The 27997-nt window shown below is 37.6% G+C and overlaps 1 protein-coding gene across 2 annotated transcripts; it reads right to left on the bottom strand.

The window, feature by feature from the left end:
• Nucleotides 1-511: 511 nt before the first annotated feature.
• LOC132055738 (pre-mRNA-splicing factor ATP-dependent RNA helicase DEAH1-like) lies at nt 512-27295 on the bottom strand. 2 transcript variants are annotated; one of them, XM_059447699.1, is made up of 27 exons: nt 27052-27295; nt 17042-17141; nt 16837-16970; nt 16533-16727; nt 16333-16410; nt 16142-16228; nt 15015-15048; nt 14845-14899; nt 13403-13462; nt 13193-13264; nt 12506-12569; nt 10829-10908; nt 10624-10691; nt 10477-10534; nt 10212-10269; nt 10045-10113; nt 8978-9046; nt 8775-8864; nt 8066-8152; nt 7792-7907; nt 7638-7704; nt 6019-7065; nt 5421-5483; nt 4381-4605; nt 1413-1475; nt 1236-1308; nt 512-609 (listed from the first exon to the last, which is right to left on the bottom strand). In XM_059447699.1, the coding sequence occupies exons 2-27, from the start codon at nt 17133-17135 to the stop codon at nt 566-568; spliced, it is 3150 nt and encodes a 1049-aa protein (XP_059303682.1). In that variant the 5' UTR covers nt 17136-17141; nt 27052-27295; the 3' UTR covers nt 512-565. The 2 variants fall into 2 exon arrangements, with proteins under 2 accessions (XP_059303682.1, XP_059303683.1); XM_059447700.1 differs by lacking the exons at nt 16837-16970; nt 17042-17141; nt 27052-27295 and having other exon boundaries at nt 16479-16616.
• Between the last annotated feature and the right edge of the window lie 702 nt (nt 27296-27997).

The following is a 27997-nucleotide window of genomic DNA, read 5'->3' as shown; positions in this document are numbered from 1 at the left end:
GCGCATAACAGGAATAGTTTTCTTCATTAATTACCAGTATTCTCTTTGGTCAACTCAAAATCAAACCAAACTCATGGTATTTTCTTCACCAAGTATCAATCACTAAAAGGGGGTGCAGCTCATTAATTAGACAGTTTTGCTTCCCCCGTGCAACTTACTGTAACCAGAAAGAGGCACATACAGAGAATTACAGCCGTAAATCTACAAAAATGAAAAAAAAATATATATGAAGCATCTACATAATCGTATATACAGCTATCTAATCGTATCAGTTAATGTCCATGGACTTTCTCTGTTAGCAGAATCCTTGTGCCGAGCAGTACAATGGGCAAATTTCCAAGTCTTAGCATAAGCCACTCTCTTGACACCGCTCTTTGCAAAAGAAGAAAGGGGTTGATCCTAAGATGCACGGCCACTGCCTCGAGGCATTTTCTTTGAGCTAGCTGCATAAGGCATAAAAACACCGAGCAACAATAGTAGGTTATTTGAATAGAACAAATGGGACAACGGAATCATATTTTTCTCTCTTGACACCGCTCTTTGCAAAAGAAGAAAGGGGTTGATCCTAAGATGCACGGCCACTGCCTCGAGGCATTTTCTTTGAGCTAGCTGCATAAGGCATAAAAACACCGAGCAACAATAGTAGGTTATTTGAATAGAACAAATGGGACAACGGAATCATATTTTTCTTAAAGGAAATTCAACTGCCAAACCTCCAAAAAATATGATAATTTTAATTGCCTCAACATTAAAAATTTTGGTCCTAATGCATCAAGAGGATACCGCTGATAAGTATTTAAATTTTCAACAATTATCCTTTGAATATTTTAATCACTAATATGCACCAAGCACATAAGCATTTTAAATTTCCAAGGACTATGACTCCATCGGATGACTCTCTAGTTCAGCAAGGCTCATTGGATCCAACTCTGGAGGTTCTAAGTGTCACAAGATATTTCATTTACTTTTGTAAAAAAAAAAAAAATTGTTATTTGAACAAGTGCAGTCTTAGAACTCCAATGGAAACAACAAATATTTTATTGAAAACAAAGACGACCCCAACTAGTCCCTTGCTTAAACCCAACGTCCAGGTTGGATTGCAGGTCCCTCAACATGAGATGGGAGGGTAGTCTTAATAGTGTGCCGTGAGGAACCAATAAAGCAGCCACACCAACAGAAACTGAAAATAACAAACAAAAACACCCCCGACCATAAAAGAGAGTAAGAGCACTTACAGTCTTCAACATCTTTCAACTGATAGTAGTGAGGAGCTATTTCTACAAGCCATTCTGGTTTGAGTTCAGTAACCTGCCAGGACAACCCCCCATTACAATCTCTGTGAATCAATACAGCTAAAGCACTAATAACCCTAATAAGAAACAAAAAAGAAAGAGAAAAACTGACGGACTAACCTGTCGCATGTACTCCTTAGTCGTCAGGACCAGCTCATGGTAAACAACCCATCTGGGAAGAACCTACAACGTGCAAGCGCGAAAGAGCAATGATTTTCATGAAGTTACTATTATCATCAAGGTCACATTACATGTCTAGCCAACAAATATGAGCAAGGATTTGAAAGCACGGAGGGATTGAAATGGGAGGGCCGGGGAAGATAAGACTTCATTGGCTGGTTGAGCCGCTCATAATTAACTAACAAAACACACAATTACCAGCTCTCAAGTATTACCACAGAAGGGAGAAGTTGAAAAGGCGAAAGGGGTGAGGGAAAAAGAAAGGAAGGAAGAGGAGAATAAGGAGCTGGTTACGTTGGAAATAACTTAAGAGACAAGTGGGAGATAAAAATCGAGTGCTTTGTGATTGGGAATCGACTCAATTATAGGTAGCAGTGTCAAACAAGAGGCTAAACTTCATAGAGTCGGCGGAAGTGGGTGAAGGGGTATATGAGATAGACGAGGAATTAAGCAGCGTGATAGAGCTATTCTACAAATATTTGTTGTATAAAGAGAAGATGAGCTGGAGAGCTAAGTTGGGGGGGCTAATGTTCAATCATATAGGAGAAGATAAAGGGGGAGTATAGTTGGAAAGTGAGATGAGGAAGACGTGGTGAAGGCAGTAAAGAGTTGTGCAAGTAACAAGACACCGAGGCCGTATGGATTCACCTTGCATTTCTACCAACAGCATTAGCATACAATCAAAGGACAGGGTATGGAGACCATTATTGCATTTTAGGAGACTCGAAAATTTGAAAGAAGCCTCAATACATCCTTTATAACTATCACATGGGAAGATAAGGGAGCAACATACATCGATGACTACATGCCAATAAGTTTAGTGATAGCATCAACAAGATAATAAGTTGTTGAACAAGAGAGTGTCCATCTCTCAGGATAAGTTCGATGAAAAGAAGAAAATCCCAGACACGGCTTTGGTTGCAAACGAAGTGATCGACCTAGAAGGAAGAAGGGAGTGCCAAGAAACTAGTGCAAAGTAAACGCTGAGAAGACCTATAGTAATGTGATTGGAAGTTCTTGGACTTCTTAATATGAAGATGGACTCCAGATACGAGGAGAACATAGATCAAGTTCCGCATATTAAAGGTCAAATACTTGATCCTAGTGAATAGCAGCTTGTATGAATTCGTTGGAGCTGGAGAGGCTTGAAACAGGAGGACCCATTCTCCCCCCATGTCATTCATCCTATTAATGGAAGTGTTGAGTAAAGTGATGTATAGAGTTACATTTAAGGTGGTTACTTGAAGAGCTTCACATAGAGAGGCTTTTGGATCTCTTGTTCATAGACGCTTAAGTTTCATGTGATGCAGACATAAACCAGACAAATTACCTTAGCTAGGTCTTATTTGGATCTAGGCAGTGTCAGGTCTCATGATCACCTCATGAAGTGTAGATCATTTTGATGGGATGAAGTGAACAATATTGAAAATTAAGCACAAGTGTTCCATTGCAAGGTTGGAACTCTTCCGATATCTTATCTCGGCCTACCCTTGGGCGCTTCCAATAAAGACCAAGTAGCATGAATCTTGGTGGTTGAGAGTTAAGAAGAAACCGGCATAATAACAAAAGAAGTACATGTCCAATGGGGAACCAAATATTAATTAAAAACACTTTGTCAAGTGCTTCACGAATCGATGCATAGGTAAATTAGGAAGGTTGAGGAATTTCCTACAGAATTCGGTAAATGGGACTAGGAAGTTCCCACTTAATGGGGAGGACGTTACGTCTCCAAAGAAACAGAAGTATCTTAGGGTGAAATATCTACGAGTTTTCAGCAAGGGCTTATCCAAAAAAAAAAAAAAAAAAAAAAAGTTATGGAGGTTCAAGCTTCAAAAGCACGCTCTATGGAGGGAGGTGATAGCTGAAAAGTACAAATTTTTTGAAGAGGAATGGATGACCAAAAAAATCAGTCCCTTTTAGGTACGGACTTTGGAGGAATAATGTGAAAGGGTAGGAAGACTTCATCAATAACATAACCTTCATCATAGGGGGTGGAAGCAGAATCAACTCTTGGAGATGAGGGGGGTAAGAGATGGATTGCTTTCAATAAAACCATATAATCATAAGGCTGTTGGTGGGGGACAATCGAGTTTTCTACACTTACTAGTCTTGATGCCAGGGCAACTCTTTTACTTGTCGACGAAGGAGGCACTATTTTGGGCATTCAAGAAAAGACAAATTGCATATGTCAGCGCAAATGTTTACGTGAAATGTGGACCACCTAACTCGTTTGTGGTGTGAGATTTTGAGATGGTTAGCAGTGCGTGATGAAGGGTACAATGAAAGAAGCACTCCCCAGCTGAAAATTTGAAAGGAGGAAGACAACCTGAAGCACCCGGGGTAGTGTACAAGTATGTAAATTCGATCCCAGTTCTTGGTGAACATGACATCCCAATCTGTCAAGAAGATTCGATGTTATCGTAGAGGATCACATTACGTTGTAGATTCTCTGGCTTTTAGTATTGCTTTTATACAGTAGCTTTTCCATTATCAATTATTAATAGAACTATTTACCTCATCAAAAACGAACTAGAACGATTGAAGTGGGAGGGATGGGGGAGATAAGACCTCGTTGATAGATTGAGTCATAATTAGCCGAACAACACAGAATTATCAGTTCTCAGGTATGATCATCCGAAGACTAGTTTATCCTAAGAAGGAACCATGAATGTGCTACCAAATAAGCTCAATAGGTGGTCGATTCAGGCATGCTACACTTTTTAGTTATTGGGATCTACAATCACTAACTTTTAAATTGTATTAGCATCTCAACTGTTAAGTTGCCAACAAGAATACCAAATCTTGGGTGAAGTAAAGTGATGAAGCTAACTAAAAATGGTCGTTAGCCATAACTTGCAACATCTTCTCTTTCTATTTCTTCTCTCTCTTAGTAAACAAAATCCTTTACCTGTGATAAACCTGAGCTGGGGTGAATGTTAACTGTCTGGGGGTGTTTAATAGTTCGATAAGATCCATTCTTTTGTAGTTTTGCAGAGTGGGGGAAAAATCCTGATGTTATGGCCTTCTTTATAGCTTCATAGTCATTTTCATTTGAAGTCAACGCAATTTCCACCCTTTCCAGCAGGCCTTCCAATTGATCTCGGATATCCCTAGCTCTCTTCATGCTCCTAACCTGGAAAGTTAAAACGGTTTCATTAGACATTATAGGTAACAATGATGAACCAACTTCAGTCATACTTTAAAGTTACAATCCCTTCCCCAAACCCCCTTTGTATAAAAGCTGCAGTCCGACAGTTCCTTCCGGTAGCCATGTTTATGATACAACAATAACAATAACAATAACAAATATGCACAAGTCCCAAGCAAGTCGGAGTTTGCTATAAGAATCCTCATTGTCTGTGTCGCTCCATTCAAGCCTGTCTCAATCCATTATTATAAAATCTAAAGAATTGAAAAATACTGTATGCCCTTTTTAGTCAAAGCCCCGTAGATGAAATTGTCTTCTAATGACACTGGTGAATTTTCAAACAAAACATGGTATCCCTAAAATATTTTGAACCACCAGAATCATAAGTCATACTCCCTCCGTCCCAATTTATATGACACTCTTTTCTTTTTAGTCCGTCCCAAACTATATTTACTAAAAATTCAGCTTTAAATTCACCTTTTTACCTTTATTCAAATGATTTCTAGCCACAAAAATTTCTATGGTTTGTTTTAGACCACAAATTTCAAAAGTCTTCCTTTAATTTTTAAACTCCATGCCAAGTCAAACACCTTCATATAAAATGGGACGGAGGGAGTAGCTCAATATGCATTTTATCGGGCTAGATGGCTTCCTCCAACAAGGAAAAGAAGACAGCTACCTAAGCTTAGAACAAAAATATGATAGTAACCTGCATGCATTTTATTCAGTTATTTGGTGTCTCCTTTCCAAGAAGAAAAAGAAGAAACTATCTCAGCGTAAAACAAGAACTTCATACTAACCTGGATGTAATTTTCATAGCACCACTGGGTTGCAAAGTTTGTTTCCTTCCAGGAACTGTAGACCTGGAAAACAACAGTAGATAAAGAAGATTACCTTTTCTAACATGCACCCAAGCAGCACTATTGTATTTTCTTTTGTTCATATAAAGGCAGCAAGCTAAGTTTTCAAGTAACTAAATAACGATAGTGTATTCTCATGACATAGCAATTATTTTGAATTTCAATAAAGACATCGTGTTTTCCTTAACATCCTACAGATGTACCCTCACCCCCACACCAAAAGAAACATACACCTACACGGTAGCACTTATTTTCACCTGATCATATAAGATATTTCTTTATTCTGGTTTACCTTTCAACTCAAATTTTTTTGTCATGCCTACCTCCGACCGCAGAAAACTACCTCTTGAAGGCAAGTCTGCCATATGCACTTGTTTCTACTTTGTCTATATGTGGATGTACTTTGGAGGCAGGATTGACCAAGGAAAGATATCAATGTGAAGCAGATATGCAAAAAAAATATCATGCGGCTACAGAAATCTATACTAACCAGGAATATGATCGTCCGATAACAGGTTATTATCATTAAGCAACAAACCTTTAGCAGAGCGATATGATCTCCCACATTGCCCACATGAAAATTCATCCGAGCATTATCCGCGTGGACTTGTTTGTCCTTTGGACGATAAAAGATTGAATTCCCCACAGAAAGCATTGCGGCAATACTTATTATTTCATCAGAGCACTTGTACTTGTCAGAGGCAACAATCATCTTGGACAGCATGGGATCTAGAGGAAACTCAGCCATTCTTCTACCAACTTTAGTCAACTCGCCAAGCTTGTTAAGCGCACTAAGGGCAAAGAGCAATTCCAGTGCTTTCAGTAGAGCTTCTGCTGGTGGGGGGTCCATGAAGTCAAAATTCAGCAAGTCATGAATCCCAAGGCTCTTGAGAGAGAGCACAACATTTGCAAGGTTGGTCCTTTGTATTTCAGGAACTGTGTTATCATCCAAATCATTCATGTAATTATATGCAGTGTATAACCGAAAGCACTTTCCAGGACCTGTTCTTCCAGATCGACCAGCACGTTGGTTCGCAGACGCCTTTGATATAGGAGTGACCAGTAATGACTCCATTCCAGTCCGAGGGTTGTAAGACTTCATCTTAGAAAATCCCGGATCAATAACATATTTAATCCCATCAATTGTCAATGATGTTTCAGCAATATTTGTAGCCAGGACAACCTTACGAGCCCCTTCAGGAGTGGGCTCAAATATCTTGGCTTGTAATTCTGTTGGCAGGTTCGCATATATTGGGCAAATTATCAGCTCAGCAATTTTTGTCCCCAGACCCTTTATCCGGTGCTTAATGATCTCCTCTGCTGTTTCAATCTCCTCCTGCCCAGTCAAAAAGATTAATATGTCACCATCACCCGGTGGTTGAGTTACATGGATCTGAAGAGCGGTAACAACTGCTGCGTCCAAATAATCGGCCTCGGGAGCTTTCGTATAGTGTATCTCAACTGGAAACCGCCTTCCAGGAATTTTAAAAATTGGAGCACAGTCAAAATAATCACTGAACTTCTCTGCATCTAGAGTAGCACTTGATATTAGCAACTTCAGATCAGGCCGAAATCGAGCAATATCCTATGATAAAGAAAGTAGATTGTTAGCAACAAGAAGACCATGGGGATGCAGTTTCACACCTCATTAGGGTTGCAATTGAAGGACAAAGAGACTAATGCAAATTTGTTACACTCCATCCCAGTTCACTAATCCATAAAACCCCACCAGCGACCATAAAATTGTTAATCATTTGTTTGGAAACTAGGGAAGGAAAAATAACAGAAACAGTTTCTGCTGCCTGTTTCCTTTAAAAGTAAGTATGAGAATGATTGAGAAAAAATCCTTGAGCATCAAAGTGAGAATTTTGGAGAGCCCCGTGTAAAAGCCTTTCTACGAAAAGTTTTTTAATTAAAGTTCCTCCACGTTTCTCTTCCTGAAATGTAGTGAAAATTAGGACGAATTCAATAACAAGACTTCTGTATAATTGTATTTACACCTTCTTAGACAAACAAACAAGGAAGGAATTCGCAATTTGGCTGCTTCCCAGTTTCTAAACAAAGGGTAACTCCCAATTATTACGAAGAGTTAGCAATCATATTAAGATCTCTGGGCTACTCAATTAAAAAAAAGACTTTAAACTAGGGAAAACTTGCCTTAACCAAGCCAAACAAAATGTCCGTTGAAAGTGTTCTTTCATGTGCCTCGTCGACCATGATGACACTGAAAAGCCAGGCACTTGTTTAGAGAGATCAAAAGGTTTGAGAGTTAGGTAAGGATAACAATAAGATCATTTACTACAGCACAAACCTATAGCTTGCTAGGTCTGGCTCACCAAGGAATTCTCGCAGCAGCATCCCGTCAGTCATATATTTCAGAATCGTTTTCTCAGAGGTACAGTCTTCAAACCGAATAGAGTAGCCAACCTGAATGTGATGGATTTAATCATTACTTATTGGTCAACTGATGTAAAGATTGACAAAATATTCCTCCAAGTTTTAAGGTGCAAATATCATTTGAATAAGACAGCTTTAACATATTCGCTAAAAAAGAGCGAGCGGCAAACATATCATTTAGAGCATACCTCATGGCCAAGTTTGACACCCATTTCTTGAGAAACACGTGCAGCAACACTCATTGCAGCAACTCGACGAGGTTGAGTACATCCAATCTATGAGAAGCAAATATTAGTTTCAGCACCTATAGACAATATATCTGATCACATTTCTACATCGCTAAGAACAGGCGTTGAATGGCTTCAACGTAAAGGAGATAGCATTGCCTTGAAATAAGATCACTACCAAGAAAATCACAACTAGTTCCATGGGCAATACAAAAGACGTCAAATTATAGCGGCCAGGAATAAAGAGTCAGGAAGCATATAAGAACTTTCTGGAGGACACCTTTCTGATTACTCTCGATGTCCAGAAAGAGAAACAACAGATGATTTGAGTTGAATACAAAAGCAATACGCTATGTTGACTTTAGACGCTTAAAAAAAATTGCTTCATTGGGGTAACTTAATAAGTGTAAATGATTTTATCTACATGGTGGACTTCTTGGACTCCTAGAACCACTTTCTTGGTGCTTATGTGAATAATCCATACATACCTATCAAATAGGAGTTGTAAGGAAGCATATACTAATTATGTGACGTTCTCTTTCAATTCCAACACATCCCTTTGTAAGCTAGTTAATGCTATCTCAGAAAACAGTCCCCGCCCCTAAAAACAGAAAACATCCTTTTTATTTTTGGGAGGGTGGCATATACTCTATATAAGAGAGGTCCATACCTTCCCACGTTTGGTATATCCCGCCTCATGCAGATACTGTGGTATCTGGGTGGTCTTCCCGGAGCCCGTTTCTCCAACAATAACAAGAACCTGCAGCAAGCACCCATTTTTTATAGTGTCCACACAACAAACTAGGTAGAAATGGCATCATAACTAGCCTCAGAACCCCAAAGAAAAGTAAAAACAGATGCAACCAACCTAACCTGATGATCATTAATAGCTTGGAGCAAATCTTCCCGGTAGGGATACATTGGTAGTGTCTTCCTATCCTCCTAAAAAGGTGTCCATGAAAGACGATTAGTATAAATGAGTTTCAACAAATCAACCATTAAAAATAGGAAGGTGCAACCCGTGGTCAATCTAGCAAAATTGATCTCAATGAAAACTAAGAGGTCACAATAATGTGCAAAAGCCAGAGAGCAAACGCAAAGGATTCTAGCAGATAAGGCAGTACTTTATAGATGCAGACCTTCGTAATCAATTTCCATCCACCGAATTCTACGAAGAGAATCACCATTTTGGCAATATAAAAAATCTCACTCAATGTGGTAATGCAATCCCTTAGTAACTCCCACCTTGCAAAGCACGAAAAAAAAAAAAAAAAAAAAAAACTGCGCGAACTCTCAAATGGGCTATACATATAATACACACTCATACATAGAGTAAATTTGTGCTTTTTCTTTAAGAAAAAGATACGTAATTACAGGACCTCTTTTTAGTGAATAAGTAGCTGCGGAGATGATACAGTTCAGGATATATATATTTTTTATAAGGACAGTCCATGATAAATTCTATGAAATAAATCCAAAGAAAGCATAAATTTCATGATCACTTAATCTAACATCATAGTAAAAGAAAACGAAAGACTCTGCAAGGCCGATTTAAAAAAAAAAAAAAAAAAAAGCCAAAGAGATAAGAAACGGTTTAAGCAGGAAGGAAAGGAGAGACCAGCACTAGTTGCTGTAGTATGTTGTTGTTAGGCCTATATGTCCCTTTTTAGTTAGACGCAGAAGCCCTTGTGCATTCCATTTTATCCATATCTACACTTACACCAATCTTCTTCATCCACGTTTTGATTTACAAAGCAGTGATACTGATATCGTACTCATACAAGATATTATACAAACGAAGTTCAAAAAAAATATATATATATACAAACGAAATTCACCGATGTTAGCAGTCTTGCGCATATGAGTTAACTATAAAACAAGATGGTGGAAAACCATAAGTGCTGATTCTATTGCACAGCATGATGCTGATAAATCAATACCTGGAGTTTTTCAAAAGCTGATTTGGCCATAGTTTTCTCTATTGACTCAGTGGAAGGCTCTTGGTCAACCTAGCAAACCAAAGATAATCTTTAACCAATGATCAAGAAACTAGCAAGAGAAGATTTAGCATAACAACATGTCGACAGGGTTGAATAAGCAGGCATACATTAACACCATCCATTACTGCTGCCTTTATGAACTCAATTTGGTCTTCAAAAACATATCTGCACCACAGTAGTTCATGGGTTTTAAATAATAAGATTTAGGTGGAAAACATGTTACCCTTCAGATCCTCGATAAAGCAAAATGCACTATCTGTAAAGCACAGAAGCCAATTCTTCCATACCATCCTTTATGCATGTACATTGTACACGTACATGGGAAAGGAGGGGGGAGACAGAGAGAGAGAGAATCAGGAAGCTAGAACTTACTGATAGTCCTCAGATCTTGACTTTCTATCTTTTGACCCAAATTTAAGTGTCGCCTTCCCTGTGTTGCGATGATTCCAAATTTAGAGACTCGAAAACTTATAAGTTATAAGTTCATAAAACCTTTGAGTTAGGTGAATTAGAGATTACCAATCTGATGTTCCTCCCATGCTTCTTGTTCAGCAAAAGGGTTCATCTTTTCAGCAGCATTTGGATCCCTTGAAATTTCAAAACAAGATAGAAGACCATATAAACTTCTTAAGTAATAAAAATTGACTCTCTAAGAAACATACACTTTTGCACAACTCTGTATGCTAGAGCAACTGTTATAACTATCTTTGTCAATATAACTAACCGGTATCGCTGTGAAGCCACCGAAAATCTCTTTTCCTGATTTACACCACCTTCAAGATCGTATGCATCAGGTATCCTATACTGTATTCAAAACAAAAGCAACCATAAGGAATCCTCATATGAAAACTGACATAAGCTGGAATAAGGCATAGAGTTCAAATTTCGTCTCCCGGAATCAACTTTTTATAATCATTATTCAAATACTTTTAAAATTGGTCCACATGTTCTTCAGATTGGTGGCACAAGTAACAAAGCATCAAATTCACCTTGCCAAGATTAGGGACATAGCAACCTTTTGTGAAGGGGGTCAACTGAATCCCTTTGCTGAAAAATTATCCTGTACAACTAAGATCAAAACAATTTATATATATATATATATATAAACTCTTGAATCCCTTGACATAGGTTCATATCTTAAGTGTGACAACTTTTACATTTTTTTAAATTCCCTAACTGAAATTCCTAGCTCTGCCACCACCAATGATTTAGACCCATCTTACGAATAATTCGGTAATTAAAAATTGGATAAGAAAATAAAACAAGTATAAATAATAATATAAGCTTCCACTAATTGTTTTTTTCTTTTTTGAAATTGATACTGTTGCATTCCTCGACATTTAGGGCAATGCCGGCAACCACCAAAAGGAGACAAAAGAAAGGAAGAAAACAGAAAACAGTAGATTACAAGGATCCTAAAAACTGAAAAATCTCCTCTACATCTTCTATACAATGTTCCTTACACCAAAAGTAGAAAGATACAATACAATTCCACTTCACTTTCTGAATGGAATTGAACTTATAAGCTTCCACTAATTGTTAAAATCCAGATTACCATGCGCCCCCAACCAACATCCTATAGTATATTCAGAAAAGGAAAGAGCGAAAACAATATTTGAGGTTTTCTTTTCCAATTCTTGATACTTCTAAGGAGGACTTCGAGACAAGGTACAATCATCCAATATTTGAACTATGAAAGGAAAAATATAACTCACACAACAAATCCAGAACTTAAGCATTTTCATTTATGTTCTGAATTGAACTGCACTCAAGTCTTAAGAGAAGTTTATTTTTTGAAGTAATAATATTTATTTACGAAGGGCAAAAAACACCTGTAAATAATTAGTATATTAAAAAGTAGAAAACCTTACAAAAAGATATCATTTTCCACAAATGAAATTAAATCATCTATCCAGATAAGAACCACGTGGGTGCATTGTATAAATTACATTAAATTATCTACACATATAAGAGCCTCGTGGGTGCATCAAAAAGCAATAAGGGATAAAAAGCTATTCCTCAACTGTACAAAATCATTCTCAAGCCTTAAGAGAATATATAAGGAAATAATATCCTTAGGGGGTAAAACAAAAAGGAGAGTCTTTCATAAAAGGAAGATTAGCGCAAGGAACGCTCATCCTTTGGTGAGAAGTACCCAGATGTACTTTATTTTATCAAAGCAATAAATAACTCATAGCGAACAATAGACAAATGGAAACTGCTATTCCTCGTTTTTCGTTTTTGCTTTTTGTATGTATGTTTGTGGGGGAGGGAAAGCGACGGGGATACCAGAAAATATGACAAACAAGAAATCAAAGCAATGAATGGCGGAGACAATAAAAGGAACGGATGAGAACGAAACATGTTCATGGAAGCGATAAATATTCAGAACATAAATTACCTCGTCCATGTCACCAGTATCTTCTGTTTGCTTCTTAACTAGTTCATATATTTCCTTCTTATACCTGCAAAAATATAGGTCCTGATTAAACAACAGCATATGCATATACAAAGCAATCTTCATTAGACCAGAGTCTATTTAAGAGAATGTTAGACCAAAAAACCAGAAAAGGCAGATGCAGAAAGGCACTAACTCCATGTTCACAAGAATTCACTGAGTACTCATCAGAATCTTCATATGATAACGGAATGATGAAATTTTATCACTCTGAATAACCGCAGGAATTTGTATATATTATCACAAGCATTGAACAAGTAGTGAGATAAAATCGAGTTCATAACAAAAAGGCAACTGATGAGAAACCCTAGATGACTTCATGAGTTCACGTTAACTAGAATTAGGGCTTCCAATGAAGCAGGAATGATAAGCATGTACAACCCATCCATATATAAGCTACTAGAAGAGAATGACAAATACAAGGCACTTTAGGATTCAATATCAAAACAGTAGATGCTCTACATGTCATGCTATCTCTTAGTAGCAAGAAATAAGTCTTGAAATGTACAAGTTCCACGGAGTGAGTTCACTATAGAATCAATTGCAAGAAGAAATCAGTAAAAACAGATCTCAAATTAAGAATAGTTCCAGAATAAGAATCAAAACAAGGGGGGAAGTGTATTTCCTTGCCTTAGTTCACGTTGCTCTGCTTCTGTTAGCTTCACTCCCTCAAACAAGTATTGTTCATCCTCTAAATCATCTCTGGAATACCACAAATATGGTTATACATTGACCAATAACCAGAATGAAATAATTTTAGATTATATCATATAGGACAATGTAATTTACTTCCTTATAATAAGTGATGGTGTAAATTATAATGTACAATCATCTAAATACCGGAGTTCCTCTAGCTTCTTCTGCTCCCTTTTCTTCAAATATTCTTGTCTTGAAACTTTCCTGGATCACAATGAAATTGGGATGAGAGTTTGTAAATTATGTTAGAATGCCAAATGAAGCGCTCAATGTCCAAAATCACAAGGATTGATGAGTGATATTATTCAAAGCTCAGGAAGATATTGTGAGATTGCCGAAACAAATTGTTGAAGTATATTTGTATCATATTTCTCCCATTCTTCACAAAGGGGTAAAGAATAACAAACACAGAAAAAAAATAGTGAACGTAACTGTGGAACGCGATTCCCTAAGAAAATGTCATATGCGAGAGAGTTATTCGATCAACAACAAAATGTCAGACTATTTCAACAAGACCTTGTTAAGCATTAACACCGAGTGCTTCTCAACTGCATCCCTAATCGACCCTAGAATGGATGAAAAGGAACATATTTCTCTAGTACAAAACACTACAATGTGTCCTTTTCTGTCCCTAGTACTATCTCTCCTCTCAACTCTGAAATGCAAGAACTTAAGTAAGAGGAGATGGGATTGTCATGAACTGGTGTTGTCTGGCACAGGTCACACTGAGGGCAAAACCCCCACCTGAAGCATTGGAAAATTCAAATATGGACTCTCATATATTGAAGTTCAACGATTCATGGGAATTAAAAAGGACAGAAGATGAAACAATTCTTTATTTTTTTATGAAGTAAGAATAAAGGACAATAGATGAAACGCCACAAGTTGTCGACTTCAGAAGATAAAAAGAAAGAAAAGCTGTTTGAAGAACGACGCCATGGCGTCTTCTTTAACTTCTTTAGAATGAAAGAAGTATTAAAATATTCAGACAGACGTATTCCATATTAAAAGAACTTATTGTTCCATTTATACCTCTGATGAAAACTAGACAGTCAGGATGATTTGAAAAATGACTTTGGCCAAACTGTGATATTAATCTGTACATACTTGTCAAATCATCTTTTATCAAACAGCAGATAAGCCTGAATTGAAATTTAACTTCTATCGCACTGCAGATCTAACTATTGTTTGTCCTTTTTAAGAGTGAAATACTCAAATAACCGAAAAAATGACATCCAAACTCTAAGCCAAGAAAGTCAAAAGGCTCCAATTCAAATCCCTTGCCATCATATCTATCAATCAGTAAATTCATGTTTTCCTTAGGGCCTAGACTGACAACATTGGAACTACAGACCTATTTATTCTACCTCCCTTTTCTTTTTTTCTTCTTTTCATTTTTTATGGTTAGTTACTCAAACACACTTCAATTACATACTTTGAATAAAATAGACAAGTAAAACTGTAAAAGAACCAAAAAAGAGGTATTCCAAGTTAAGGATGGATTTATGTGGTTACTAAAGCGAGAATATTTTTTGTGAGACACAAGATAATAATAGAATACTGAACCAGATTGTATAGTGACTAACCTTAAAGATCCAATGTCATCTCTCTCCAATGCATCAGACCTCCTGATTGCCTCTTCTGTCATTTATTTGTGTATGAGTTCATTTGCATAAACTGCTATTTCTTTCTACTGAAGAACAGAAAAAAATAAACACATAAATATACAGCAAGAATTGTATCTACACTAAAGTACCTTCCTCCTTCCTTGATAATTTTGGCTCTGCCAACTGTTATTGAAGACAAAATACAGCATTAGAACAAAGATAAATGAAAAAATAAATTTGGCATACAACAGAGAAGTTTGATCTTCATTAATGGACACAGGATGAAAATCATATCAGATGATTTGAACAAGAAGTTTAATAAATATGTCAAAAGCAGAATCACAAGTAGGTGTGTGATATTCCAACTAAAACCTATCACAATGATGTATATGCTAGTAAAATAACACAGAAATCACGGCGCATACGTGCTTCCATTTTACCACCTTCAAAATGAAAAGTCCAACTAATCAAGAGAGGCCTTCAAAGAAATAGCTATATCAACGCAAAAACACAATTAAAGCTTCTTCCTTTTCTTTTTCTTTTTTTGTTGATAAGATGAAATATTTTACTAAGACTAGTACCAAGAAGGTACTGCAAAGATACAATTAAAAGAAAAACAATCAAAGCATGTGATGCTCAGACTGGCAACCCATTAAAGATGATGAATATGAAAGCAAATAAAACACATATAATCCTAGTGAATATGTGCCCCAGTTTTACAGTTTAAAATTAAAAGCAACTAAAGCAGTAAAGACATTCACATAAAAAAACTTTATCTACAATTGGCGGTTTCAGATGCTCAACTCCACCATCGTGAGCTAGCTCACATCGCCGGTCCCAAGCCCGGAAAAAGGACAAGGGTTGCGGTGGGCTAAGTGTAATGGTGAATCCTCACAAATGTTAGCCTGAGATGAATTAAATTGTAAGGGACCAATCCCTAAATGTCGAGAGTGCATCCACGCTTCAATTTTACAACTCTAAAACGGTTGAACTATAGATAGATTTACCAATAACTTAAACCAATTCTGGTGTAAGGAGAATCAGGTAGTAGATGCAGAATCACTTCAAGATTCTTTTGATTCCTTGTAAGATTCTAGGCCTTTTTGTAATTATCTTACAGCCAGTATCACCTTGGTACTGATGAATACAACTTTCGCAACAAAAAATACTTGAAAATTCCTCTCCACCTAAACAAACCTGACAGCAAATTCAAATCATAGGAGCGCCGCCTCGTATCTAACCACACAGAGGTTCTAACAATGTTAAAATTGCTCACCTTTCTAGTCCCTGCAGCATCTCGCTCTCTGAGATGTTGTTCCAACTCCTCCCTCTCTCTTTGGTCCCGAAGTATTTCTTCTTCTGACTGCAACCGCAAAACATGAAGTTAACATCAAGTGGATCGGGAGTTCTGAGTACGGAGAAGGTGAACAGGCAAAAAAGTCAAAAACAATACACCATAACCTGTACCTCAGAGTTGTCACTGTCACCTTGGTCTTGGGAAGTTCGTCTCCTAACCCTTCTTTCATCCTCCTCATCCCTCACTACCTGCACCGTCATATTCAATCAAAACAAAGCAACCTGTTAATACAAGATTTACTACTACAGCAGCTTACCATCAGAAATAAAACTGAATTCTATCAAGAAGAAGAAGAGTATAAGCACTATGCCTCATCATCTTCGTCTCCGTGGGTTTCAACCCTCCTCCTAAACTTCTTTTTACGGGAATCCTCTTTCCTAGTCTGAGAGGGAACAGAATTAATTTCTACGCCAATATTCTCATCATCGTCATCAGCCTCCAAAAGTGTGTATGTCTTTTGCTTCCTCGCCAACATTGCAGCCTCCCTTTCTTGTTGTAAATACAGCTGGTGCAACAAGAAGCACCAAGTGTTACAAGATAAAGCTAACGTTTTACCAAAAGAGTTCTGGCTAGTCCAACCCTGTGAAATAACTGAAATTGCAAGAGAAACTAACATTTGGCCCTGTCGTCTTGCGCTCAACTCTGGAAAATATTTCTTGAGCAAACACTCTTGTTTCATTGGAGGACGACATACCCATATCATCTACAAGCTGAGTTGTTAGATTGGCAGCTGATGAAGCTTTCTTAGCTGCATGAAAATGATATTATGAACAATGTTGCCAGGCCAATTGTTTATTAAAATATAAGAAGAAGACTTACCAAGATTAAGAACATATGAGACAACTGTGGATTGTGAGTACCCCAGAAGAGACATCAATTTGTCTGAAACCCATGTCCTCAATTCGGTCCCCATCTTTTACTGCATTAAACAGCAGATACACAACAGTGGAAGTTAGATTTAATATGCATCTTCGCATCAACATTGCTAGAGTTGCTACCCCTCCATTACACAAATCTAGCAAATGGTTCATTACATATGTCCACAGTTGATTATGTTTTATACAAACCAATAAGCTTTTTATCTTTCTAAATAATCATTATTAGTCAATTCTTCTGAGTCATTGAAATCTAAAATAGTAAATCAAATACTTTGCAGAATTGAAATAGAGATGAATGAAGACTTGACAAAATATATCAATGACACCGTTCAGTTTGTACTGATAATATCATGATTCTTTTAACACACTATGCTATGCATTGGACCCACTTTGAAAGAAATAACAGTTAAACCACATATCAGTACACAAAATAAATAGAAACCTACGCTAGAAATCAAATTTAATATGCAAAGCCAGTTTGTCTACCATGAGTATGACCCGTACTTGTGGAAACTAAAATTCCCCCTAAATTGCTTCCTGTATTTTGGACCCAAAGAACTAACTTAAAACCTTCTTCTTCATTTTCCGTTTCTGTTGACAGGCAGAGAAGTTTTTGTTGTCAAAGACGGGACCTTTTGCACACGTTATATCCTTAAACACAGAGAAGCCAAAACCAGTTTAATATTTTTTTATAACTAACTTTTCTTAAAAGTAACTACTATATTTTATAATTTCCAATGTCCAGAAAAGGGGACAACTATGTTCCCTGACATTGTGACTTAAGCCACACATTTAGTTAGAAGCAAATTAAACAACTATGTAACATAATGGTACCCCCTCCGTCCATTTTTACTTGGCATGTATTGATGCGATGAGCTAGACCCAGAAGGCAAATCCCGTGTTGTACCATCCCTAAATAAAATGGCAATTTTACTATATCACCCCTAATTATTACCAAGTCATTTAATGATTGAAATCAATCAAACATACTTTAAAAGTTATGCAGCCAATAACATTCATTGAAGTTTAGAATTCAAAAAAAAGTTATGCAGCCAAAAACTCATTTTTATTTCTTTAGAAAAAATGCTCTCAGGCACTCTTTTCGAGACTCTTCTCTCTCCTTCCCTCTAGGAGGGAGAATCTCTCTTTCTCCGGTATTCTTCCACCGGAGATACCTCTTTTTCTTCTCTTTCTTCTCTTTCTTCTCCTCTCATTCTCCTCTTCTTTTCTCAGGGACTCACCTTCTGTGGTTGCTCCCCTCTTCTTTCTTAGCTTCTCTCTCCAGATTTTGGAATGGGGGAGAACAGGATTTATTTTAACGCTGGGTTCAAATCTTTTGATATCACCAGGTGGTCTGCCAGCAACTCAGAATGGTATGAATGGGTGGAGAGAAGTCGCAAAATGATGAGGAGATCAACCATCAGCAGCAAGATCATGGAATGGATTTGCTTTACTCTTACAGAGGCTTCAAAGGACCAGAAAAGAGTGGTTAGGAGATGGAAATTCTCAGAGCAGGACTCAGAGCACTTTTGCACAAGGAAATTTAATGAGCATGGGAGATACATGAGCATTCTGTCCTTGAATGGTGGAGGAAGATCAGTACTTATTATTCCTGAACCAGTCTTGAATGCAGGTTGGAATGAGATAGCATTTAAGATCAACAACTATATTAAATGCTCCAAAAAAGTAGCATTGGCTGCTCCCCCGAGATTAACTGAGGCCAACTACCCGTATGCGAAGGCTGTACAAAATAGTAAATGGCAGACTAAGAGTCTTCGTAAAGCAGAGGTGACTAGTAACAGTGGAAACATTGTCATCTCTGAAGCAGCTGAAGGACAAGAGAAAGGGCTTCTGAAGAGATGTTTAGTGGGGTGTTTTGGAGAAGAGGCTAAGGAAAGACCCACACTTGCCGATATAAGAAGGTGGTCAACTTCAACTTGGAAAAATGTTTTTGGGATGAACATCTATGAGATGTACGGGGATTTGTTCTTATTCGAATTCCCTAATAGATACATGGCGGAGAGGACCATTCAAGGGCAATGGTTTTGGAAAAAGCTCTGGTTGCAATTAGAATGGTGGAATCCTATGGCGGGGAGTATTTCAAACTCTGTTGAAATCAAGGAACCCTGGATTAAAGCGGTTGGAATTTCTCTTCATCTGTGGTCGCAGAAAATTTTTAAAGAAATAGCGGAGTTGTGTGGAGGATGGATGGCAACAGAAGAAGAAACAGAGCTGAAGAATCATCTAAAATGGGCCAGAATTCTGGTAAGGAACGATGGGAGGAATATGCCAAGAGAGGTGTCCATAACTCGTAATGGAATCACTCACCACATTCCAATCTGGCCGGAAAGCAAGACAAGATACGAATTATCACCGGAATTAGCAAAAGGAGGCATCGGAGAAGAAGAAACAGAGCAAGAACCAGTTATTGCTTTTACCCATCAGGCGAATAGGGTTACCAACTGCGTTGAAGTACAAAAATCCCCTTGTTACAGGGATTTCAAAGTCAGAGACCACGTGGGTGGTACTTCTTCTACTGCTGAGGTTTTTTTGAAAACATATGCACGTGAGGAGCATGTGGTTGACTTAAATGAAATAACAGAAGTGGGCCAGCAGGTTGAGCCCAATAAGGAGGCAGCTTTTAATAAATATTTTGGGCCAGACTTTGCAGGCCAAGTCATTTTTAATGACTTACAAGGCCTCAATTCACAACATCTCTTCAGCGATCACTTTGTTGAAGTACTGGAACCTTATTCCATTCAAAAGCCGGAGCCTGCAAAGCTTCAAAGTGCAGAATATCAAGTAAATAATGCAGAGATAACTGCAATAACAACAGAGGCTGGTTTTGGGGAAACTTCTCAAGGTTTAAATGGGGTAACAGAATCTTTGGAGGAAAGAGAAGATGAGAGCAGGGATATGGGAGATCAAACTATGGAATTAGCCCAACAAAATTCAATCACAGCTATAGAAAATTGGGAAGTAGAAGAGGCTGAACCTCTTCTCATTCAGCAACAACAAGCCATTCATGACAAAGAAAGGGAGACATCAGTTTGGGTTCAACAAAATATGATCAAACTGGGCAAATTACTAGGGGCAGATTTCCAGGGGCATGAAGAGGAGGCCTTGGAATTGTTGTTACAAGTAGATAGTTGCAGACAAGCTAGAAGGATGGAGTCTGACAGTGTGTGCAAGAAGACAAGATTCAAAGGGGCACAAGAATTAAAAGGTCTACTTACTTTTGATGTTAAATTCAAGAGCAAGGGGGAAAGGAGTAAGGGGAGCAAGATACTTAACTTGGATCCATGCAGTTCAAAATAGTTTCTTGGAATGTGAGGGGATTGAATGACAGGGATAAAAGGAGAATTGTGCAGAGTTTGGTAGTTGACTGGAAGGCAGATATCATATGCCTCCAGGAGACTAAACTAGAGGGGGACATTAGAGATATTGTCAAACAAGTGTGGGGAGGAAGATGGATCAAATTTGCTTACTTGGAGGCTAGTGGCACTAGAGGGGGTATCATGATGATGTGGGATTGCAGAAGCTAGAAGGGGGAAGTTTTGGAAATTGGCAGCTATACTTTGACGTGCAAGTTTGAAGCACAACTTCAGAACTTTTCATGTCATATAACTGGGGTCTATGCTCCAAATAACTACATCGAAAGAAGGACAGTGTGGGACGAGGTTGGTGCAGTCCGGGGATTGATGGAAGGGCCTTGGGCTGTTTGTGGAGACTTTAATGTCGCCAGATTCATCTCAGAAAAAAGAAATTGTAGGAGAAGAACAAGGAGTATGGTGGAATTTTCTGATTTCATTGAAGACATGAACTTAATTGATCTACAATTAGAAGATGGTAACTACACATGGTTCAAAGGGGATAATCAAGATAGAGCTTCCAAAATTGATCGGTTCCTGATTTCTGAGGAGTGGGATGACAGTTTTAGTAATATAAAACAGATTCCCCTACAAAGATTAGCATCTGATCACATTCCACTAGCTTTAGAGGGGGGCACGTGGAACAGGAGCAAAAACTATTTCAAGTTTGAGAACTGGTGGCTAGGAAAAACTGGTTTCAATGACAGAGTCCAAGAATGGTGGAGCTCTTTCAGTTTTTCAGGCATGCCTGACTATGTACTGGCTTGTAAATTAAAAGCTCTCAAATCAAAACTCAAGGACTGGAGCAGAAGTGAGACAGGAAATCTGGGTCATCAAAGGAAGAATCTGTTAAGCCAAATGGCAGAACTGGATGAGGTGCTGGGAGACAGAGTTTTAACAGAGGAAGAAACTGTAAAGAAGGCAGCACTGTTCATGGAGTACGAGGAGTTGATAAAAAATCAGGAAATCTCAAGGAGACAAAAATCTAGGGCCTTATGGTTGAAAGAAGGTGACAGGAACACAAAGTTTTTTCACAAAGTGGCAAATGCACATAAAAGATTCAACAATATTCACCAACTGATGATCCAAGGAGAATTAACAGAGGAGCCAGCTAGAATAGAAGAGGAAATTATTGATTACTATCAGAAACTGTACAAAGAAACTACTCAGTGGAGACCTACATGCCATTATGACAATTGCCCAGATAAGACTGAGGAGGATAAGGATTCTCTACAAGGTAGCTTTGATGAGAGTGAAGTGCTAAGGTGTTTGAAGTTGTGTGCAATAGATAAAGCACCTGGGCCGGATGGCTTTACTATGGGGTTCTTCATCAAGTGTTGGGACATAGTGAAGCAGGACATCATGAATGCTTTTCAAAACTTCTATGACAAAGAAGTCTTTGAAAGAAGCTTCAATGCAACATTTATTGCTCTCATTCCTAAGAAGAAAGGTGCTAAGGAACTAAGGGATTTCAGGCCTATCAGCTTGATAGGTAGCATCTACAAATTGTTCTCCAAAGTTTTGATAGAGAGATTAAAAGGAGTGATCTCAAAATTGGTGGATTCTCAACAAATGGCTTTCATTAAAGGTAGACAGATCATGGATGCTGTCCTCGTAGCTAATGAAGCAGTTGACTCTAGGTTGAAACAAAAGAAACCTGGTATCTTGTGCAAACTTGATATTGAAAAGGCTTATGACCATGTTAATTGGAGTTTCCTTCTTAGCTTGCTAGAAAGGATGGGTTTTGGTCAAAAATGGATACACTGGATTAAATTCTGCATCTCTACTGCTAGCTTTTCAGTCCTTATAAATGGCTCTCCAGCGGGGTTTTTCAAAGCACAAAGGGGACTCAGGCAAGGTGACCCTTTATCACCTTTTCTGTTTGTGATTGCTATGGAAGGCCTCAATAATATGATTAAAACAGCCAATCTGAATGGATGGATAAAAGGCTTTGATGTAGCTAGAATTGGCAATGACAGATTAGAGGTGACTCATTTACAATATGCTGATGATACTCTCATATTCTGTGATGCTGAAGAGGATCAATTGAGATATCTTAGGGTGATTCTGGTTCTTTTTGAAGGAATATCTGGCTTGCATATCAACTGGAGGAAAAGTTTCCTTTACCCTATTAATGAAGTTGCAAACATGGACCTGTTAGCTGCTGTTCTGGGTGGTGAAGTAGGCACCTTACCAACAATATATCTTGGAATGCCTTTAGGAGCCAAATCTAAGTCAGTAGAAATTTGGAACAATGTCATTGAGAAGTGTGAAAAGAAATTGGCCAGGTGGAAGACCCAATATCTGTCTATGGGTGGCAGATTGACTCTTATCAACTCGTACTTGATGCACTTCCAACATACATGATGTCCTTGTTCCCCATCCCAACAGGGGTCATCAATAGGTTGGATAGCATCAGGAGGAATTTTTTATGGCATGGGAACAAAGAAAAGAAAGGTTACCACTTGGTTAAGTGGAAAGCAATCACTTTTGGCAAGAATCTTGGAGGGTTAGGGATCAAGAACTTGAAGATTCAGAGTGAAGCTCTTAGAATGAAATGGTTGTGGAAGTTCACCAACGAGAATCAACTCCTTTGGGGGAATATTATTAAAGCAAAGTATGAACAGGAAGACAAATGGATGACTAAGGAGGTCACTACACCATTTGGGGTTAGCCTATGGAGATCCATTAGAACACTGTGGAGTGAGTTGAGGGATAATTCCAAGATCAAAGTGTTTGATGGGAGTAAAACTAGCTTTTGGAAGGACAATTGGCATGAAGTTGGCAGATTAGATGTGGTCTTCCCAGATATCTTCAATATAGTTCTAAACCAGCAAAGGACTATAGCAGAGATGTGGACACCTCAAGGATGGAACATCACTTTTAGAAGACATATCAATGACTGGGAAGTGCAAAGAGTGGTTGAATTCTTTAGTACACTAGAGCAGTTTAGTGGACTACAGACAGGTGAAGATGTATTATGGTGGCAAGGCAGCAGTAAGGGTTTATTCAAAGTTAATGCAGCTTACAAGTTGATGAATCATTCCAATCAGCAGATAGCCAACTGGCCTTGGAAACACATCTGGAAAACAAAAATTCCTCACAAAGTTGCCTGTTTTGTGTGGCTACTGGCTAAAGAAGCAGCTCTTACACAAGATAATTTGATGAAAAGAGGTTTCATTTTATGTTCCAGATGCTTTTTGTGTGAGGAAACATCAGAGACAATTAACCATCTTTTCCTTCACTGTAAGATAACAGCTCATCTATGGAGAATTATTCTTAATCTCAAAGGCATTTCCTGGACCATGCCTGGGAAGGTTACAGATGCTCTTAAAAGCTGGGAGGAAACAGGCTTACAGGCAAAGGACAGGACTAGATGGAGAATTATCCCTGCTTGCATTTGGTGGACAATTTGGAAGGAGAGAAACTCCAGATGTTTTGAGAATGTGGAGAATGGGGTGCAGAAGATCAAGCTAAGCTTTATTTTGCTGTTGTGTTTTTGGTGCAATCAGATCTACTCTAATGATACTGTCAATATAATTGATGTTTTAGATACAATATAAAGAGAGGGCAGTAAAAGTTAGACTTTCTTGTAAATACGGTTTCAGTACTACCTAAGTACTGTTTGCTACATATGAAATATAGAAAAAGTTACCAGTTTCAAAAAAAAAAAAAACAATTCATTGAAGTTTGCAACCCAATAACTAATAGTAAGGATAAAACATGTATGAAATAGTAAATTATATCTTGGTTTTCCAAACTGGACAAGTAAAAATGGACAGGACAGAGGGAGTATTATAACAGCAGAAGCAAATTAAGCAACTATTTAACAGAATGGTATTACAAAATTGCGGATGATTTTACCCCTTAATATACTTTTTTTTTTGTCAACAGCTTAGCGCATCTCGACTACCCGACCGTATACCTCCTACCTTCCACTAACACAGGTACCAAAAATTTCCTCACTAAGGCTTAGCTAGATAGGAAGGAAAAAAGAAATCACCTATTTTTTTTTTTTCCTTCACTGGGATTTGACCCTTAGTTTTCCATGGTTTCATGCCACGTCCAGGCTACAGACCCTTGTGGTGGCAATTTTCACCCATATTTTCTTGACCCGCCCAACTCGCCCATATTCTAATCCCACCCATATGGCTAACCCATCTTCAACCCGCAATAAAATCGATAAAAACGGATTGAATGCAGGTTGAACACGGGTTGAATGCAGTTTCAAATTTGTTTTAGTTTCCCACTGCTGGCCCAAGTGATATTTCATTTACGCAGGAAGCTTTTGAACATCTCTGAAATCTTGACCCTTGTAGGATGATTATATTGTTCCCTTTTTTCTATAAAGAATATAAAATAGTCATCATGAGTGTTTACCAGTTTCTACTTCTACTTGTTTATGTTGGTCCAACAAGTTCCATAATCTTTTACGTAGTTCAAATTGTTTATAAAAATATTTTCTGAAGATATTATAGATAGTAGATATCATAAAACTGCTTATTCTTTGTATCCATCGGTTATGTATGTCCAGTGCAAATTGGCTTTAGGTATAAGAGTAACTCTGATGCTGGAAAGAGTATTTTGATCTTAAATTAAAATGTACCCTTTACAATTCCAAAAGTGAATTTTTAGTTATTGCAACCGCTTTTGACATAAATTCATTTTCCAAGTTTTTCTATGATCAATATAGTTCTTACATCTCTTATTGGGTGATATATTCTTCACTAAAAATAAAATGATTTCTCATATATGTATAAAGTGGGTCAACATGTTTTTTATTCAACACATTAGTCACCCAACCCGTTTTTTACTCACATAAATATGGGCGGGTTTGGTTGTGACCCATTTTTAACCCGCACAAACTCGACCCAACCACCCATTTGCCCCGCCTACGCCTACTTAGGTGCACTTTTTTGATGAGAAGGAAACCCGCAGCCGCTACCCTTCGGGTGCGCACAGGGTAAACCCTGCTCCTATGCAATAAGCCGCAAACCACACAGGAGAGATAACCCGCACTAGGCAAGCCCCGTGCGACGAGCTCGATCCAGAAGGCAAATCCCCTGTTGCTGTAGGCGCGGGGGGGGGGTTGAACGTATGGTAATAAAACAACGTTTTCAGGCAGAGAATAAGCATGGTTTTATGCAATAAAATTTCAATCAGAATGCCATAAAACCATTCAATGAAATACTCAGAAGTAGCGATTCTATGGCTGTCATGCAAAAAAAGACAGGAAAAAATACCAGCAAAGTGAGGCCAACAAATCAAGGACCACAGTTGAAAAATATACTAATTGACTGCAGAACAACACATCATAGGACTCATAAGGTAGTGTAAACCCTATGTTAAGAAAATCAAAAGATCAACATGATAAGAAACCAATAATAAATGTCAACTCAATTTTTTAAAACCCCTATTTCAAAGAGAGGGAAACCAAACAAATTTCCATCAGAGCTCACTCGTAAGAAGAGGCAGTAGAATCAAAAGCAAATTTCTTAGTTACCATTTCAAGTGGTCAAATCTCGTAATTCAGAATGTCTTTGCAAATAGCGAAACTATAGCCTCTCTAGAATAACTAACCTGGATTAGTAGATAACAAAGACATAAAACTACTACCTGGTAAAATCAACATACTGTTCATAAATACACTAAGAGGGTGTTTAGATTGGCTTATTCTAAGTGCTTTTTGGATTTTAAGCTCTTTTTCTACTTTTTGTGGTGTTTGGGAAAGATAAAAAATGCTTTTAAGCACTTATTTTTAGGTCCAAAAAAATTACAAAAATAAGCTAAAAGCCAAAAGTTTGGTATTCCCAACTTATGTCTTTTAGCTTTTAGCTTATAAGCTATTTTTAAAAAGCCAATCCAAACACTCTCTAACACAAAACACTATAACAACAACATACCCAATGTAATCCCAATAGTGGGGTCTAGCGACCTTACCCCTACCTTGTGAAGGTAGAGAGGTTATTTCCCATAGATAACACTAAACACTATAGGCCGGAAAATCAAAAACTTGTTTACGCGATGCAATTTACATGTAAACATGTATTTTAAACTATTGATACTAAACGATGTCTTGTGCTTCAGTTATCGCATTATTTTGCTCTGAATGATGTGTTACACTTTCTCTGTATTTGCTATACCTGTATTGTCTTTTTTCAAACCGCCTTGTTATGTGTTACTTGAGCCGAGGGTCTTTCGGAAACGGCCTCTCTATCTCCACGAGTTAGGTTAAGGATACTCTACCCTCCCCAGACCCCACTGGTGAGAATACAATATGTATGATGTTGTTGTTATTGATACTAAATGTTGTAGGCGGGACTGAAACCCCTTATCTGAAATAACTAGAAAGATTTGCTAATTTACTTAAACGTTAGTCTTTTCTTGCCTTGCTTTTTTTTCTTTCTCCTACTATTGACGTAAATATACAGAAAAAAAAAAGTGAGAACTATTTGAACCATGTTGAGTTCACCATCACATTGTAGAGACATCAAAGAAGTTAGGTCGTAAAATCACATACAAGAAGCAAGTGCACTAGGATTTTCTCTATTGCGAGATTGGAGAAGGATTAGGAACTTACGTGTCGATTTCGTGGGAGAAATAAATTGCAAGAAATTCACCCAAGTCCGGCGTGTTTTGAAATTGGCGGCCCAACGGAAATGGTGTTGTTCCGTCAATTAAATTTGTTGTCCACCGACTCTACCTGAACCGCTATAAGGGTTTTTGGCTTGTAAATTTTGAAACTCTGAATCCAAGTCTTGTCCAACAATGCTCTTGAGGTATTGGGGTTAATGTGTGATTTACTTCCTCATAAAAATTAACACATTATGCTTTGGGTAGATTAGTGACCCTTTTTATATTAACAATATTTGAGCAATTTAGTTTGTTGAAAGTGAATATTTTTCGTCTTTTTTAAATATTTATAAAAAATTCTGGCTCTTAAATTTAAGAAAAATTATGAAAAAAATACCATGAGGAAATCACAACAAAAATTGCACCAAACATTAGAAATAGATAAATATAACAGATATTACACCTTAAAAAGTTCAACCGGATTTCAAGAATAAATCAAAGTTAATCAAAGAAAAAAAAAAGACACCTTTAATGTGAGTCTATGCGAAATCATTTTTTCACATTTTCCATTAAATCTAATAATTAGCAATTGTTAACTATTTGACAAAAGCCAAATATGCTTAACTTAAAAGGACCAAATCGCTCTTAAGTATATTGATGATTGCTTTTTAGAGAAGGACATAAATGGTCCCTTAACTATGAGAATGGATTCATAATAGTCTCTTAACTATGCACTTAACGGCTTTGGTCCTTTAAGTTTGCCACAAATTAACAAAAATGGTCCCTTAACTATGAGGGTTGGTTAGAAATAGTCCCTTAAATATGTACTTAACAGCTTTGGTCCTTTAAATTTGCCAAAAGTTAACACTTTTAGTCTCCGACACATATTCATCGAACTTTGTTTGTTAGATTCGACCAAAACTATAAAATAAAAAGAAAATAATTAGCGAGAA

Source organism: Lycium ferocissimum, chromosome 5, assembly GCF_029784015.1.
Source record: "Lycium ferocissimum isolate CSIRO_LF1 chromosome 5, AGI_CSIRO_Lferr_CH_V1, whole genome shotgun sequence".
NCBI classification, from domain to species: Eukaryota; Viridiplantae; Streptophyta; class Magnoliopsida; order Solanales; family Solanaceae; genus Lycium; species Lycium ferocissimum.
The sequence above is the reverse complement of the archived record's forward strand: the minus strand, read 5'-3'. Positions and strand labels throughout refer to the sequence as shown.

Bases quoted from the DNA above. Each gene is read 5' to 3' on its own strand.
- LOC132055738 (XM_059447699.1), bottom strand. From the start codon at position 17,135: ATGGGGACCGAATTGAGGACATGGGTTTCAGACAAATTGATGTCTCTT. The intron at 15,049-16,141 runs GTGAGCAATTTT...CTTCAATAACAG, and splicing joins ATGCTGCAGGGACTAGAAAG to TTGGCAGAGCCAAAATTATC. The intron at 13,265-13,402 runs GTATTTAGATGA...GTGGTATTCCAG, and splicing joins AAGAAGCTAGAGGAACTCCG to AGATGATTTAGAGGATGAAC.